General features: G+C 39.2%; 1 protein-coding gene and 1 long non-coding RNA gene across 9 annotated transcripts in view; one reads left to right on the top strand and one right to left on the bottom strand.

The window, feature by feature from the left end:
- LOC124063735 overlaps positions 1-14,853 on the bottom strand; it is a 20,887-nt gene extending 6,034 nt beyond the window's left edge. Inside the window, exons 1-9 of one of the 7 annotated variants that reach the window (XR_006844147.1) lie at positions 13,590-14,853; positions 11,806-11,906; positions 11,151-11,348; positions 8,795-10,919; positions 8,043-8,124; positions 7,694-7,819; positions 7,205-7,280; positions 4,314-4,432; positions 485-892 (exon numbers count right to left, since the gene is read on the bottom strand). This is a non-coding gene — a long non-coding RNA (uncharacterized LOC124063735). Of the gene's footprint in view, positions 1-484; positions 893-3,839; positions 3,982-4,313; positions 4,433-7,204; positions 7,281-7,693; positions 10,920-11,150; positions 11,349-11,805; positions 11,907-13,589 lie in introns of those variants that run through there. The other 6 variants (XR_006844143.1, XR_006844146.1, XR_006844144.1 and 3 more) reach the window with 6 other exon arrangements.
- slc26a6 (solute carrier family 26 member 6) lies at positions 886-15,049 on the top strand. 2 transcript variants are annotated; one of them, XM_046397666.1, is made up of 20 exons: positions 886-1,091; positions 1,329-1,471; positions 2,122-2,261; positions 2,467-2,577; positions 3,671-3,846; positions 4,272-4,436; positions 4,835-4,987; positions 5,074-5,156; positions 5,260-5,407; positions 5,495-5,608; positions 6,672-6,749; positions 7,212-7,307; positions 7,715-7,821; positions 8,029-8,098; positions 8,208-8,300; positions 10,832-10,945; positions 11,196-11,342; positions 11,834-11,888; positions 12,787-12,914; positions 14,849-15,049. In XM_046397666.1, exons 2-20 carry the CDS (start codon positions 1,341-1,343, stop codon positions 14,870-14,872), a joined length of 2,133 nt encoding a protein of 710 aa, XP_046253622.1. In that variant the 5' UTR covers positions 886-1,091; positions 1,329-1,340; the 3' UTR covers positions 14,873-15,049. The 2 variants fall into 2 exon arrangements, with proteins under 2 accessions (XP_046253622.1, XP_046253621.1); XM_046397665.1 differs by having other exon boundaries at positions 886-1,471.
- The last annotated feature ends 1,507 nt before the right edge of the window (positions 15,050-16,556 follow it).

Below are 16,556 nucleotides of genomic sequence, written 5' to 3'. Positions count from 1 at the left end.
ATGCTTGTCAAGGAGTCTGTGAAACACTGTGCCTTTAAGAAAACACACTGTGTGTCCTGGTTAGTTAACCAGTATCTGTTCTTCCGGAGATAAAGAATGTCTCCCATTCACTCCTGTGGCGTAATCATAAATTAACAAGAACAACCCTGACTGGGCTGGAATGGCTGACTCATCACATCACACACAGATATAAGATAAGACATACAAAACACAGATAAGACACATCTATAACAAAGTGAATATATTAAGGTATGGATACTTTCATCTGAACTCTCATTTGTTAATGTGTGTTTGTGTAGCATACCGTATACCTTTAACTCACATTCACACTGTGTAGGTTTCATTTTGAACAAATTTCTCCAAAGGCAAAAAGTGATTGACATTAAAAATGATAAATAATAAACAAAAATTACAGAAATTAATTGCAAAATTACTACATCAGTGAACTATAACTCACTCTATAAACAACAGAACAAGTACATACTGCGGGGTCATCTCTAATTTCTACCACTTCTGTTGCAGTTTGGAACTTTGCCCTCTTTTCCTCCACACAACGTCATATCTAGATGTCTCCTCAAGGTGTCAAGATGCAGCAGTGGACTCACAGCACAGAGAGGCTGTGTCCCGCTCAGACAGAGAGGAGGCAGAGAAGACAGAGGAAACGTTATATATGCAGGAGCCTTCTTGTCTGTTTAGTCAGAGATTCCTCTCTCTTGTGGATTTTACTTTACTTCTTCCACTTGGATCTGATGGACTTTTGATTTGAAGCCCGGGGGCCAGTGCATGCAGGCAGGATTAACTCTTCTTAAAGACAGATGTGCCATCTTACAGTGGAAGGAACTTTTTTAAAACTTTTGCAGCAGATTTTCTTTGCAAGGGGGACCCATTTGTTCTAAATGGGCAAAAAAGAACTGGTTAAATATGTTCTTGTAAAAGACGAGACAATATTTTACTCTTAAAACCTACACAAAACTTACTTGGTTGATCTCAGGGCTTCAGAACGTTCTGTGCTGAGAAAAGAGAAACGTTTGGAGTTTCAAGTCTTGTCAACATAATAGAACATTTCCTTTGATACAGCTGGAACACACAAGGTAATTATTATCCAGAGTTTCAAAATTTCACTTCCATGTTAAGATCATCAGCTCAATTCCAGAGGGATCCTGAACAGGGCTTGAATTAACATAACCACTGAGAACTGTATTTTTACAGCAGCTCTCTTTTTAAAAAGCATTTGAGGAACTTGGTAAAATGGAAAGGACTGAACAATGGAGAGATTATTTTTTTGCATTTGGAAAGGAAAGAAGCTAGTTTTTTTGTTTGTGTTGCAGTTAGTTTTAGCCATGGCAGAGCGGAGACGCATGGACTACAGCGTGCACAGGGAGATCCTGGATGAAGAAGCACTGGATGAAATGGCAGAAAAGTCTGACTCAAAAACTCAAACTCTGTCTGAGAAAGTTAAAAAATCAGTGAGGTAAAGTTCCCCACATCTAATGTACTGTGCATGTCAAATAACTTCTCTTTACATATTCAGACATTTTATGTTTGTCTGCATTTTCTTTTTGTATCAAAGCCCAAAGCATACAGCCATCATACCCAGTCCTGTGTACTCAGTACTCATTATTTAAATTAAAAACCAATCACCCTCTTCATTCACATAATTTCTTAACAAATAATGTACTAAATATAATGTGATCTATATTTTAGTTCAGCCCAGAACCCCCTAAATCAAAAGAACAGATTTTACTCATTACATTATATTACAATCAATAACTTGGGCAACAAGTGTTTTATCTAATTCTTATTATCTTACTGGTGTGTACTTGTCAAAAGGTCCTTGTCCTGATAGAGAGATAAAATGTGCAAGTAGTTCAAGTTAGAAGTTAAATTTCCACTTTTGTCTACTTCTAGGAATTGAGTACATTTTTTTCCATAGAGTAAATAAGTAAGGAAAAGTATTTTTATAATGTTATAAAATCATGAAATTTGGAGAGAGAGAAAATGAAACTAAGCAAACAGGATCAAGACCACATCCATGTCTGATACCAAGAGCAGCAAGTCAGGTATTCCCAAGTGTAAGAATAACACTTTACTGGGCTCTTAACCCCTTCCCCTCTCTCTCAGGTGTTCTGGTCCCAGGCTGAAAAACTGCATGCTGGGTAGTTTTCCTGTTGTATCGTGGCTCCCTCGATACTCCCTCAGAGAAAACGCCCTGGGTGACCTGATATCTGGGATCAGCGTGGGGATCATGCAGTTGCCGCAGGGTGAGGATGAAGGTTCAAGAGAAAGAGATGTAGTGAGGAGTGAACAGGTGGAAGATATAAAGGAAGAGATGTAATTTGTCTATTCTGTGGGTTGACTATAGAGTCTGATTGTGTTACCCAACTACTCCGTATATCTTTGATACTGCTGTTTCTTCATAATGACTTTATTGTGGCAAATCACATCTACCCTCTGCTGCCTCTGCAGGTATGGCCTATGCTTTGTTAGCATCTGTTCCTGCAGTCTTTGGCCTTTACTCCTCCTTCTACCCAGTCCTCATCTACTTCATCTTTGGGACATCCAAGCACATCTCAGTTGGTTTGTACTTTCACACTCGTTTAATGTTCTTAATATTAATTTTACCGCCTAATTTTCCTAACTAAATAAGAACTTATTTAGAATCAGAATAAATTAAGAATTATTATTTATTAAGAGTTTAAACACTCAAAACAACTCAAACAACCTGTCCTTAAAGACTGCGTAAGCATGGTTTAATTGACAATTTGACATTTTGATTTAAATGACAATGGCATCTCCCTGTTAACATGAGCTAAAAACGTATCAAACTTTAATGCCATTCTGAATCCAGAGACTTAAGATGCAAGGAGCCGCTGACATGGTTTCCCAATTCCGTATTACCATTTCAAAACAAAATCTTTAATGTGGAGTACTGTAATCCTTAATATAACATAATCATAGACATTTATGTGATGATTTTCCCATGGCAAACTGGTCGAAAGTCTTCAATACCCCTGAGTTAGTTTAACCTGTGAGTGGTAGCCAATTCAGAATTCTTTAAAGGTGAATTTGCAAACAAAACATAACCATTCCCACTGAATTAATTTGGACGTATAACAGATTGCAAAATTAAACTGATTTAGGCTGCAGATGTGTTTTGAGAACACGTCTGAAATGTGTTTTACAGAACTTCAAGCTCAGTCAGTTGATGTTTCTTTGTCAAAATGCATCTTAGTCATAGTTAACTTTTTCCATATAAGTTTCAGGGACACGGGTTTCTTTGGTTCTTTAATTATCAGAAAAGCTGAATTTTTCTGACACAGTTGTGAGTCACATAATATTGTTTATGGGAAAATTAAAGGGATTTCTACTTATGAGAGCCACTCAAAATAACCTTGCAACTTAATCACGATATTGTAATATATATTTATTTGTTTCTCACTTCTAAGCATAAAAATATATGACATCACTTTCCAGCATATGTCAAAACAGTAAGAAGGGCACACACAATGTAAAAAATGGCAGAAGTTAATGTATTCCTGCAGGAACTCGACAGTCGTAGTGAGAAAATGAGAAAGAAATTGGGCTTCAGGATGAAGAGATAATAATATACCATTACCATTATGTTGCTGTGTGACCAGTAAAAATCTGTGCTTATGCCTCCCTTCTCCAGGAACATATGCAGTGATGAGTGTGATGATAGGAGGCGTGACAGAACGATTAGCCCCAGACTCAGACTTTATGACATGGGACAACATGACCAACTCCAGTATTATTAATGTCACGTCCCGCGATGCAGAGAGAGTCCGAGTGGCCGCAGCTGTCACCTTCCTATCTGGATTATTTCAGGTACAATAAAGCTAACTTAATGTTCAAACATTTGGGAGTAATCTTCCCACTGGGTTGTTATGTGTCCCGTGTCTGGTCAGTAGTTGTGGAGTTGTTTAAATAAACACAAGAGCCATCATCACCATCAACAAAAAGCTGTTGGCAGCACAGAAAATGTCAGTGAAGAAAACATAAATTCCCAATGTTTTGCATTTATAAGATCAATTTCAAGAAATTAGAGTTCTTTTTAAAAAAAATCAGTGAACTACTACTTATTTTATTTCTGGCCATTAGATTCCACATGCATCCATATTATGTACTCAGTGAACTTCAACTTGGAAATTCTTGGCAGCTCAGTGCAGACTAATAACGGTTGCATGGCTGCTGTGTTTCCTGCTGAACTCCTTCCTTGATGACTAATTTTTCAATCTTCGATATGTGTTTAGATTGTGCTCGGTCTGGTCCAGTTTGGTTTTGTTGTGACCTACCTGTCTGAGCCGCTGGTCCGAGGTTACACCACAGGAGCTGCCATCCATGTCATTGTGTCCCAGCTCAAATACACTTTTGGCATCAGCCCTCTGAGACACAGTGGACCCCTCGCATTGATCTATGTAAGAGAAACACAGCCACAGTCATTAACACTTGCTCGTTTCTGCATTTTCTTTTAAAACTAATAACTATTTCTAATGTATGAATGAATGATGATTTCTACAAAAGGGGAAATTTTAACCATTAACACTAAAACTTCACTGAACATCTTGTGCTGGAAAATAAAATAGTCTTTCTTCAAACACTTCTTCCATTCTGCCTCATCAGTCACCCTTGTTGGCCTTCTTGCACTCATACTTTCATCCCCACAACATAAAAGTGCCACAGCAAATTAGGCTGTTCTGCCTGATGAATAGAGCTGACAGTCTTGTCAGTGAAAATGAGCAGGGTATCTTCTTGTATAAATGTGGTGTATAGTTGTTTTAGTACTTATTTCTCATTTCTCGTTCTTTCTTTCCAGACTGTGTTGGAGGTGTGTTATCTCATTCCACAGACAAACATCGGTACTCTCGTGGTCAGCATCGTCACTATAATCTCTCTCATCCTTGCTAAGGAGCTCAATGCGTACTTGAGTAAAAAGCTTCCTGTTCCTATACCTGTGGAGCTGCTTGGCGTGAGTTTATGCACGTATATTCACACACATGCACCTGCTATTACACTTGCATTCACTAATACATCTCTTTTTATCTGTTTCTCCAGATTATCATTGCTACAATAGTCTCCTGGCAAGTTAACCTGAATGAGAAATATGGAGTGGATGTGGTCGGGGTGATTCCGTCCGGGTGAGAAACACACACAGTAAACATCTAAGAGTGTGTGCTGACTCATATGAAAAGTGAAGCATTTGGAATTGCTGATGTATTTGACTCTGTCCACGTCTACCAGCCTCCAGCCGCCTGTTCTCCCAGCCTTCTCTCTGTTGGGTCAGGTGATCGGAGATGCCTTTGCTCTGGCTGTGGTAGGCTACGGGATCGCCATCTCACTGGGCCGAATCTTTGCCCTAAAATATGGATACACTGTGGACAGCAACCAGGTAGGGAGGTGATAGATGAACTCAAGCATGAACTGCTCTTTTAATGTTGATGTCTCTTATATAAATACTGTATTTCTACTGCTTTAGGAACTAATCGCCTTGGGCCTGAGTAACTCTGTGGGAGGAATTTTCCAGTGTTTTGCCATCAGCTGCTCCATGTCTCGCACCATGGTTCAGGAGAGCACAGGAGGGAAGACTCAGGTTGGTATGAGTGGACATTATTCTGCTGTGTGTGCTCTTATTTCTGTGTAGAAGAACGTTAAGATAAAAGTGCAACAAAAGCATTTGGTGTCATACGATTTTACAAATTAGTGAGCAAAGTAGGTCAAAAACACAAAATGAAAGTGAGTAGTGTATTCTTCACATTTAAAGGGTCATTTCACAAAAAGGACAAAATATTTCCTCACTCACCGCTTCTTGTATCTATGCAGAAAATACAAACAAAAATAATCCAACAATCCTGGCTATTTTCTTTTCTGGCAAAAAATGGCTCATAAATGGCACACAGATGCAAAAATATTAAAAACCCTCCATTTTAGACACTGAAATGTCTTCTGAATGAATGCTAATATTGATTTCCACTGAAAAACAAAACTGACACATATTATAAAATCATCATCAATACAACTAACATGAAAACATGCTGACTTTTTTAAAATGAACATCGTGCTATTGATTCACCACTTAAAGGTCAAATTTGCACTGCAGGGATAATTATCTTTATTTGGTTTGTATGATATGTGCTTTCTCTATGTTTATTCCATACAAGTAAAACATATTTTTTTGCAGTGATGGTATTTTAAAAAACTTGACAAGCATGTTTCATGAGATCATTTTTAAGATCAGAATTTTGAGCCAACACTACACTCTGTAGCTACAAACCTGAGCAATCTTAAAGGTTAAACAGATTGAGAAGCCGGTCATAATTAACGTTACTCTGATAAGTGGCATCATTAAAAAACACTTAGGGAATTGATTTTCACCCGCATCGTCCACCTACACAAACACAGATTCACTGAAAGGCTAAACCGATTTAGTCTGACAACACCATCAATCAGCTAAGGCCCATTATGGAGAAGAGGAGAGGAGTGGAGAGGCTTTAACTGATGATGCCTTGACTTCTCTCATAATCATGTACCAATTCACTCTAATAACCACTACATCATCCGTCTCTTGTGTTGTTTTTCTTTCACTGTCTTCCTCTTATTTCTCTCTCCTGATTTCTATTCATCATGCCTCTATCCTCCCTCTCTCGTCCCTGCAGGTTGCTGGTGCTCTATCAGCGATAGTTATCCTTTTCATCACGCTCTGGATTGGAGCTCTCTTTGAAGATTTGCCAAAGGTACAAAGTCTGTGTGTGTGGGTGACTGTGCATGTGTTCACATCTGTGCACAATCATAAGCGTACATGTGCCCAAGTCTGAGACTGAAAGTCTTGACAGTGTGTGTGTGCAAAATAAGAAGCCTTCCTCAGTACTCAGTAACCAGTATGGACAATGACTGAGATTTTGTTGCTATTAAGCCACCAACAGATACAGATCTTCAGACTAAAGAAAAAGGTTACTTTTACAAATAAAGCATCAGGGATAATGAATTAATCATATTGCTATATCTTAAGTCATTCATCTAAAAAGCCATAAGTTTAGAGTCTTAAGGCAGAGTTATTCTTTTAAAAAGTGATGTGTTTACAACCTATTTGACATAAACTTCCAAAAACTCCTTAGAGGTATATCTAAAAAAAAACCAAAACAAAACAAAGCTGGGTCGCTCCACATAAACTGTATTATATTTGACTCACTGTGTAGGCAGTGCTGGCCGCCATCATCTATGTCAACCTCCACGGCATGATGAAGCAATTTATGGACATCCCTGCACTGTACAAGAGCAACAAAGTAGACATGGTGAGAAAATGGTTCATGTTTTGGAAAGATTGATTCCTCATCCATTTATTTTCTGGTAATAAGGTACTGCACTGATGTTTGTATGTTGTTCTTTTTAGATTATGTTAAATCACAGTACTTACAAACTCTTTGTGACATAATCTGTTAAGATAAACTGAGCGGCATTGAGGAACAAGATGGCTTTTCTTATAGTGCTACCATCAAGTCAAATTGCACATTTTGCTACACTACTGAAGAATCTGAGAATAGCAAAGCTCCTTTTGAAAATGGACTGAGCTGCACTGAGATTTTATTGCCATCCAACAGTCTTGCCTCTAATGCGTAATTAGTTCTTTGCTCACTGGACTTGTCTTTTGTTCCCCCATTGCTGTAAGGTTCATTCTCACAATTTCTCTGTCTTTCTCCAGGTGATCTGGGTGGTCACTTTCGTCCTCACCTTGCTGCTCAATCCTGACCTGGGACTGGCTGCTTCCATCGCATTCTCCATGCTCACTGTCATCTTCAGGACGCAGCTGTAAGAGGACATTGCCGTAGGGGCAGCATGCCCACAATTATGCAATAACAAACACACATGTACATTGGGAGAGTGTGTCAAATTAAGCTATCATTTACTACTCCCCACAATTAACTGAATCCATCAGTCCTTTTCAGACCATCCTGAAAGACGTATTAAAAGTATTACAAATTACTTATACACTTATTTGTTTTGTGCACATTCCAGGCCTAAATACTCACTATTAGGACAGGTCCCACAGACTGACATTTACAGGCCACTGGAGGACTACACTCAGGTATGGCACATTGTATGCGTACTGATCTAGATAATCAAAAATGCAAGGTGACAGTATTAATGTAATGAGTGATGTCAGATGTCAGTCATCTAAACACAATTGATTTCAGGTGAGGCAGGTGCCAGGAATTTTGATCTTCCGTTCGTCTGCTACCCTCTACTTTGCCAATGCTGAGATGTACCAAAATGCTCTTGGAAAGAAGGTGTGGACAAACACACACACACACACATACACGCATACACCCACACCCTAAATGGACCTTTAATTGACCCTAAAGCCAAGTCTCAACCCTTTAAACAGCTCTTTAAAGAAGGGAAAACTGACAAAATATCTTCCCAAAAATGTCCTCATACTCAAAGTCTAAAAATAAAATTCGTCCTCACAAAGTGCATGAAAGCAGAACACAAACACATACAGAAATATTAATGGTATTAATATGTGGATACTCCCTCAAAAAGCAGTATCAGACATGCAAACACACCATGATGGACACACAAGCCCTGATTTATATGAGCATTCAGATAAACACACCAGAGCTACACACACACACACACACACACACACACACACACACGAGAGAGAGAGAGAGAGAGAGAAAGGGAAACAACCAACTCCAGCAACAATCCCCCTTGTCACAATTTCTGTGCAATTAACTCCTCTCTTACAAACATTATTTCTGACACATTAATAACTGACCTGACATTTCACCAATTCACACATCACGGCTGTGACAGACATTGTTCAAAATGCCATCCCACCATTTTCTCCTCTCCTTTCATCTGCTAAACCTTTGTTTCTTTTCTTCTTCCTCCTCCTCCTCCTCCTCTCCTGTCATGTCTCTTTGGGGCAAAGGGGGAAGACAGATTGAGGGAAGGTAGAAAAGAGATGACAAAAGTCTGAGGGAGGGTGAGAAGCAGAACCTGAATAAGGGATGGAGATAATAGAACATCTCATTCATTCAAATGTCAAAATGCCACAGCTACTGTGTTGCTCTTTTTCTTTTTAAACTTTGATGCACAAATAAGCTTTCATTAGAGCTGTTGTTGACTGGCAGAGGCTGTACACTTGTTTACAAGGTGAGAAATTTGCCGCCAGATGAATTTCAGTAAGTTTTAGATCTGGATGCTAAGCGTTTCCCCTCCAACACTCACTGTGGCAGGAGGACAGCTCAAATTTCGTGGAATAGTGAGAGGCAGTGGGGAAATGGGATCTCATACTGCTAAGCTGATGGGCTGATCTTGTGTAAGGGAATACTAAGGCTGTGACTGCATGGACTAGTGAAACAAGAGGAGTTTTTAGACTGAAATCAGACATTTTGAGATGTTAATTGTTATCAAATTAATTCTGGAGAAATCAGAAAGCCTCAGTGGATTTAATGAAATTCTGATCCACTTTGCAAGTGCATCCAGACATTTTATTAGTGGAAAAAATGAAAAAATCAATTGGATGTTGGTGACTGACGACCATAACAATTTTTCTAGACGTTTCTATTTCCTGGTTGTGCTTTAGACCTTACTGAGTGTCTTTTCTACACAAGATGATTTAAATGCAAATGAGATGTGTAATGGCCCATTGATTTGCTTGCGAACATCCAAAAAGAGTTCAGAGCCATCTACAGTAACTTTATAAGCGATTATTTACACTGAAAATGCATGATAAGGGGGTCACCAAGACCAATGATTGTTTGCTTCAACAAAAGTGAGAGGGTCCTGACTGCTTACAGCCTGAGTCTGTTAACTTGTTGCTTCCTTTAGTCGGGAAATACAGGAAAGCAAACTTTCATAGTTACTTGCATTTTCACTTTATACATTCCTGAGCAAGTAAAACCGGCCCATGTCTGTAGCTGTAGGGAGGAGCATGCCAACAATCCTTCAGTCTGCTAACTGTGTCACCTGCCTCACCCAGTCTAGCTGCACCACCTGAACTGGCTAAACTTATATAAACATGTGTTTCTGTAACTGCTTACTGACCTTGACATGACACCACTTATACTCTCATTAATAGTATAATAATTTGTAATAGACAGGTGGTAACAACAACAGCTGTTTACAGTAATCCATTTTCAAACAAACAAACATCTGTTTTCCCCTCACTGAGTTACGTCATACATATTACATATTTTCTTTGTACAGCAGGTCTCTCCTGGGAAAAGTCTTCTTTTTTTGATTTTATTAGTCATTTCTAAAATCATGTGCTCATTTCTTTTAAACATTTAGATGAAAGTAGACATGAAATGAATCAGACTGTCCTTTCCTGGACTACTTAATTCAATTAAAGAGAGAAAGAATGAAGAGACAGCAACTACTTACTTACATAACCTGGGAGTTGATTCAAGTACCTTAGGGAGATAAAATGCTGAAAACAATGACTTGGTGTAGGATGTTTGTTTAAAGAGATCTACGGTTCACTTTGGTTTTATTGAGCTTCGTTATGGCTTTTTGCGAAATACTTAGCTTATTGGATTAAATATGAAAGAACAGAAAGATACAGCAGTTGCAACAATCTGAGCCAAATATGTGGTGACTCTCAAAGTATGTGAACCATATCAAGTAAGTATCCATCATTCAAGTTTACTCAAGAACTGGTGCCATTTCAAACTAGAATGGTGCTTTTTGCTGAAGATAAAAAAGCTGAGAAGAGTAGCAGAGGCATAAAAAGAGTAAAATTTGTCTGTACAAAATGAGTGTGACTTTAACTGTTACCATGTGTGATTGTCTTTTGCCGCTGCTTTAGTCTGGCATGGACATTACCAAGATCCTGTCAGCAAAGAAGAAACTAGAGGCCAAAAGGAAGAGGCTTGAGAAGAGAAATGCCAGGAGAGCTGCAACGAGGAACCAAGTTGAAATGGTTAGTCACGATGATTACTGTAAATGATACAAAAGGATGCTTATTTTGTTAATTTCCTCTAAAGTAATTAAATTGAAATCTTGACATATTCCTTATGGGCAAACATTTTTGTCCCCAAGCCTTGATAATCTTTCTATTTCCAGCATTTTCACTAGCCGTTGATAGTGACTCACAATCTGAAGTGCAAAATTTTAGTTTGATTAACCACTCATTAGTCTCTTCGCATGGTGTCTTGTCTCCTCCGGTACAGGAGAGGGAGCCAGAGAATGAGGAGCAGAATGGTATTGCCGTCATTGACATGGATCCTGAGCCTGACCCCTCAATCCCCAACGCCATCATCCTCGACCTCAGCCCTGTCAACTTCCTGGATACTGTGGGAGTCAAGACGCTGTGCAGGGTATGACTATGGTGGTCACATTTGCACACGTGTATACGCACAAAGAGAGGGAGGGAAATAATCAATCAGTGTTTGCACAACTTATAAATATTAAGAATTTAACTTACTTAATGCATTTGTATATGAATTACATTCCATCTCCACTTTCTAAATTTGAAATGGAAATGGATCCATAAATGTCTTTTAAAGGACAAACACCAAACAGTTGATAGCTAACAGTGAAAGTACGTCAAAAATCCAATAATTAACTGGTCCTGGAAGAATAAGGCAAATACAAGATGACTGAGGCTGATTCTTTCATTTTTGGTCTATCCATTTCTTCTTGATTAATAAGCTCTAGTAACTCTGCCTCTTTCTACAATAACTAGAACATGTCCTAGTTATTCCCCGGTCATTTAGCTCCTCAGGCATTCAATTACTGTAAATTCAATTGTCAGACTAATGAAATGATCCCCAGTATAACCTTTGGTCTGTGCCTGCGTCTGTTTCAGATCCGGAGAGACTATGGGGAAGCTGGTGTAGAGGTGGTTCTCGCTGGCTGCCAAAGTAAGTCCCTCTACGTCACTGGAAAATAAAAACATGGAATTTTAGCCAAACAGGTTAAAATTTTCGTCATCAGCAGTGCAGCCATGTGACTGTTTACTGCTGTTTGTATGACTATGGACTATTTTCTTAATATCAATAAGTTGATTCTGTTTTGAATTGCCTTTTTATTATAAGGTAAGCCTTTAATCCATCTGAATAGATCTTACTCCGTCGAAAATGTTAGTGAACCCCTGACAGAAATATTCCTCAAGCCCACTAGGATTTTTTGTTTCACGTGCTATAACACACACGGGTGTATTTTTACATTCATTTTCCAGACCTGCTCAGCCACACATAATTTAGATTCTTTCAACAACACCGGATGTTGTTTTAGGTGTTTTCTGATGTTAGTGTAACATTTCTATGAGAAATGTTTAGTCAATAGCGGGTACATTTTCCAGAAAATACTAGTCCATGTTTTCTAACTAACACCAATGAGTCATGAGAAGTTCATAATGAGTTCCAAGGGAAAGAAAACAGACAGAAATCTGGTGGGCTGGTTGTGGTTTTACTGTAATAAAGTATGTACTCTCTGTGTTTAATTTCACGCACTGGCCTAGACTTGATGAATGGGATAAAATGTGGGTCTCAAAGAAAAGAAAGTTTACAATCACAGTCCAATTTACCTATATATATGTGACCCTGTAATGATTAAAATTGTTTATTGGGATTGTTTGAACTTCAGCTGAAATTCAGTTAATACAAGGACACCCCTCCCATCCCCTGTAACTCTCTCTCTTACCAACACAACTCTTGTCCTCTTATACTGACATCTGTCTACGCCCAACTTTTCATACTTGACCCTGCCTGCTTATCCGTTGCTCTCTCTCTCTCTCTCCCTCTCTCCCCCTCTCCCTAGCTGGTGTGGTGGATACCCTGCAGACTGGAGGTTTCTTTAATGACAAAGTGACAAAGTCTTGTGTCTTCTCCACCATCCATGATGCTGTATTGTACTGTCAGTCGTCCAGAACACAGAGCCAAAATAAGGTGATATACTGAATTACCACTCACACGTGCACGTCAACAAACACGTTGTCCTACGTCACAAAATACTAAAGTGTTCAAAGACAAGCTGCAGGTTTGCTTTTAGTGATGACCTCAATACTACTTGGTGAGCAGGAGTCTCAGGAGGAGGTCATTCACAGGAGGTCGTTTAAGATATGCACTTTAAAGATAAAGCCATTGTTAGAAAGAGCTGGTGTGCACTAAATACTGTAGTTCCCACTGGCATCATGGCCTGTTAATGTGTAGAGCATGCTATCCCTAACTGGGGCAGTGCAAGAGTGTGGACATACAACACTGACACAATATTATCTTAGAAAGCTGAGATGGAGAAAATGGACATAGAGGAGAGGAGATAGGACACTATCGTTCATTTAGATTTGTAATGAATTAAAGGCCGATATTCACTCTCTTTCAGCCCTGTTTTTGCCCTGTACCAACATCCAGCTCTTTGCAGCTAAACATTCCACTGTGCCCACTCTTATGTTTTGGTGCTGGATAGCATCCAGGGTTATTAGAGCTTCAGAGCGCAATGAAAACAGCTGTCTGCTGTGGCCGAGAATGACACTGATGAGGCAGAACCAAACCAAAACACTGACATGTAAATGTAACCAAAGTTAACAGGCAAATTACTGCAATTAAAAAGCAATGTATGTAAACCTGTGAATGTAGCAGCAACGTCTATATGCAGTACACTCTGTCAGTGAACCCCCTCACTGGCAGGTGAGAAGAACTGAGTGGAGACATAAAAATAAAAAACATAAACATCAGATTTCCAAAACACTTTGGCACTGATAAGAGACTCAGAAAATGGCAGAGTCCCCTACTGAGCTGGACTGCGAATTGATTTCGCCCTGTAAGATGGTTGGGGGATGGTGAGCTTGGTATTTTAAGTATTCTCTGAAATAATATTATATCTTGAAGTATTTTAATATCATAAACAGTTAAACACATTTTTAAATGACATTTTGCATTTCTTATACGTGCAACAGAAATACAGCTCATTCCACCACACACCATCAATCTCTGTCTGAAGGCAAATTACTGTGTGTGTGCGCGTTAAGCTTATGCGCCTATGCTTGCATGCATATTGTTCAGCAAGTGTGGTTTTGTTTCTGCCTGCTCTGTTTTAGTGTTTAGTTGGGTGCGTGACTTTGTGTTTCTGCTCCCATAGGAAAAATGTAACAAAGAACAAAGACATGGCACTAGTCCATGAAACACAGGAGAAAGTGCTTTTTATGGGAGAGAAAGGGAGCTCACACACAAACAAATACAGTCACTGACATACACACACACAAGGGGATTTAGAGATACAGATGATTTAAAAGAGTGGATGATAAGAGGAACATGAGGTTGTTCAGGGAAATAGTGCAAATGCACACAAATGCATGCAAAACACGTTCATATATGCAGCCTGTACTGCATGCATATATTTCACATGGAAATGGTTCCATGTTAGAGGTGTTTGGAGTGATAGAGAGAGAGAAGAGAAGGAAGAGGCTGGTTTCCATCTGACCAACTGAGTGTGTCTCCAGTTCACTTAATTTAAAATCTTTTTAATTCCATTCACTAAAGTGGTCTTTATTGGCATAAATAAAAGACAGACTGAAGGATTCCAGCATATCAGGAAACAACTAGACCTTTACACACACCCCAGAAGTTAAACATAATCCACATGGTGCAAAGTGAATACATGACATTTAAAGTAGCTTGACATTATTTCTGAGGCTGTGCTCTGTAAGCTTAAGTCCTGTCCTGTGCCTCTTCATAAGCTGCTACTGACACTGAAAAAACAAAAAAATCTGACCCATATTGTGAAAAATCAGGCTGGTTTTTTCCTCTTCCTTCTTCTCTGTCCCACTTGTCGTCTCTCTGGTTTTTGTCTCTGTTTTCATCTCTCCTGTCCTTCTATGTTACAGGATATCAATGGGACATATTTGTAAGTCCTGAGAGGAACGATGGAGAGGATTATGGAGAAGTGCCAGACACTCTGTCTATACGAAGATTTTATCTCGTGAGAGTCAGAGAAGTGCAACGCCCGTCTGTCACAAACACAGACACACAAACCTGCAGGCACGCACACACATTGTAACAAACACAATACAGGAAGACAAAAACAACAGGATGTAAATAAATGACAACAGACTACACATATGGAGTCACACATGTCATGCTGGAGGAATATACGAAACAAAGCAATAGAGCGCGCACACAGAGTCAGGCAAGAACGATGCAAACACACACACTTCCAGTTAAAGCATATTAATTCAGATTTATGTTCCTCTTTGGGATTGTCGCCTTTTAATCACTAAAACAGAAAACTGCACGAATGGTTTATTTATGACAATTTAAAGTTCCACCAATGTTCACGTATTTACATAACAAATAAACATTATATTGTGAAGTCAAATGCGTCTCTTTGCTCCTTTTCAGTTTTGATTTGATTCCTTCAAGTCTTCCTTGGAAGATTCAGATCAAAACTGCCTGTAATTGGCTACACAATGACAGGAAATCTCCAAATACCTCTGAAAATCTGGACCGATGAAAGTGATGTCTCAGTTATGGAAGCAGGCTGTTCTCCTTTCCTGTCTCACTGGGACTGGCTGTTTCGTTCAGTCAACACCTTATCCACGGGTGTGTTCACTCATTTTGTTTACACTGAATTTGTTTACACTCAGACAGTTGCAATTCTTTTACCAGATGCTGCAAATGTTTGTTATAGTAGCTCAAGCACAAATAGCATAACACTAAGGACAACCAAACCTGTAACCACCGCAGAGGTTCCCACAGTGTAGCACACAACGCATCGTTTTGTTCGCACATCTCAACCTTAAGGAAGTTAAGAAAATGCTCATTTTTAGATACAGCCTACCATGTACCGATCAGAGGGGTTTCTGTCCCCAGGCCAAAGTCACACATGAACATAGGAACAGAAACATGATTGAACACAAGATTTCAGTTGGTCACCTCCATGTGTTTTTGTTTCAGTTCAGTTTTGTGTCTGTGAGCAGTTAGAGAAGGGGGAAGAGATTCATTTCCACCACAAAGATGTGGCAGAACGAGTCAACGCTGCAACAAGAACTCTGATTTACATTTAGTCGTAACAACAGAAATCCAGCAAACGCTTGCCTTTTTACAAAGACAAATTTCTCCGAGAGATTAGCCTCGTTGAATAAATGACAGCATGCTGTTTGCCAAAACCAACCTATGTCACAGAAATAGCTGGAAAAAACAGTATAGCACATTTTCTTCGGGCAAAAGGAGAACACGTCGACATCATCGCAGCAAGGTGACAAGTTAAACCACTAGAGGTCAGCAAAAACGAAAAAAGATTTTCAGCCGCTATAAAGTTGCTCTTTAATCACGAATATGCTTTCTGTCTCAGTAATCAAACTGAACTACCATTTTCCTTTTCATTTCATTATGTGTTTCTATTAAGGGTTGTAGTTTTGCCCCCACCAGTCAGGAGTACGATGTGTGCAGTAATTTATCCTTGGATAGATGTGGCAGGATAGATTTGCTCCTAACCTTAAAGCTGAACTAATCAGTATTTTTAAATTCCTAAATGACTCGAATGTAAAAGGGATTGTCCAAATTTATCACACCAACTCAGCAGTTTACCTCAGC

Source organism: Scatophagus argus, chromosome 8 (assembly GCF_020382885.2).
Source record: "Scatophagus argus isolate fScaArg1 chromosome 8, fScaArg1.pri, whole genome shotgun sequence".
Classification (NCBI taxonomy): Eukaryota; Metazoa; Chordata; class Actinopteri; family Scatophagidae; genus Scatophagus; species Scatophagus argus.
The sequence above is the reverse complement of the archived record's forward strand: the minus strand, read 5'-3'. Positions and strand labels throughout refer to the sequence as shown.

What these genes read in the sequence shown, in the direction of transcription:
- slc26a6 (XM_046397665.1), top strand. Translation starts at nt 1,266, where the DNA reads ATGGAGAGATTATTTTTTTGCATTTGGAAAGGAAAGAAGCTAGTTTTT. An exon ending in GATCATGCAGTTGCCGCAGG is followed by an intron (nt 2,262 to 2,466) that starts GTGAGGATGAAG and finishes CTGCCTCTGCAG; the next exon opens with GTATGGCCTATGCTTTGTTA. An exon ending in ACACTGTGGACAGCAACCAG is followed by an intron (nt 5,408 to 5,494) that starts GTAGGGAGGTGA and finishes CTACTGCTTTAG; the next exon opens with GAACTAATCGCCTTGGGCCT.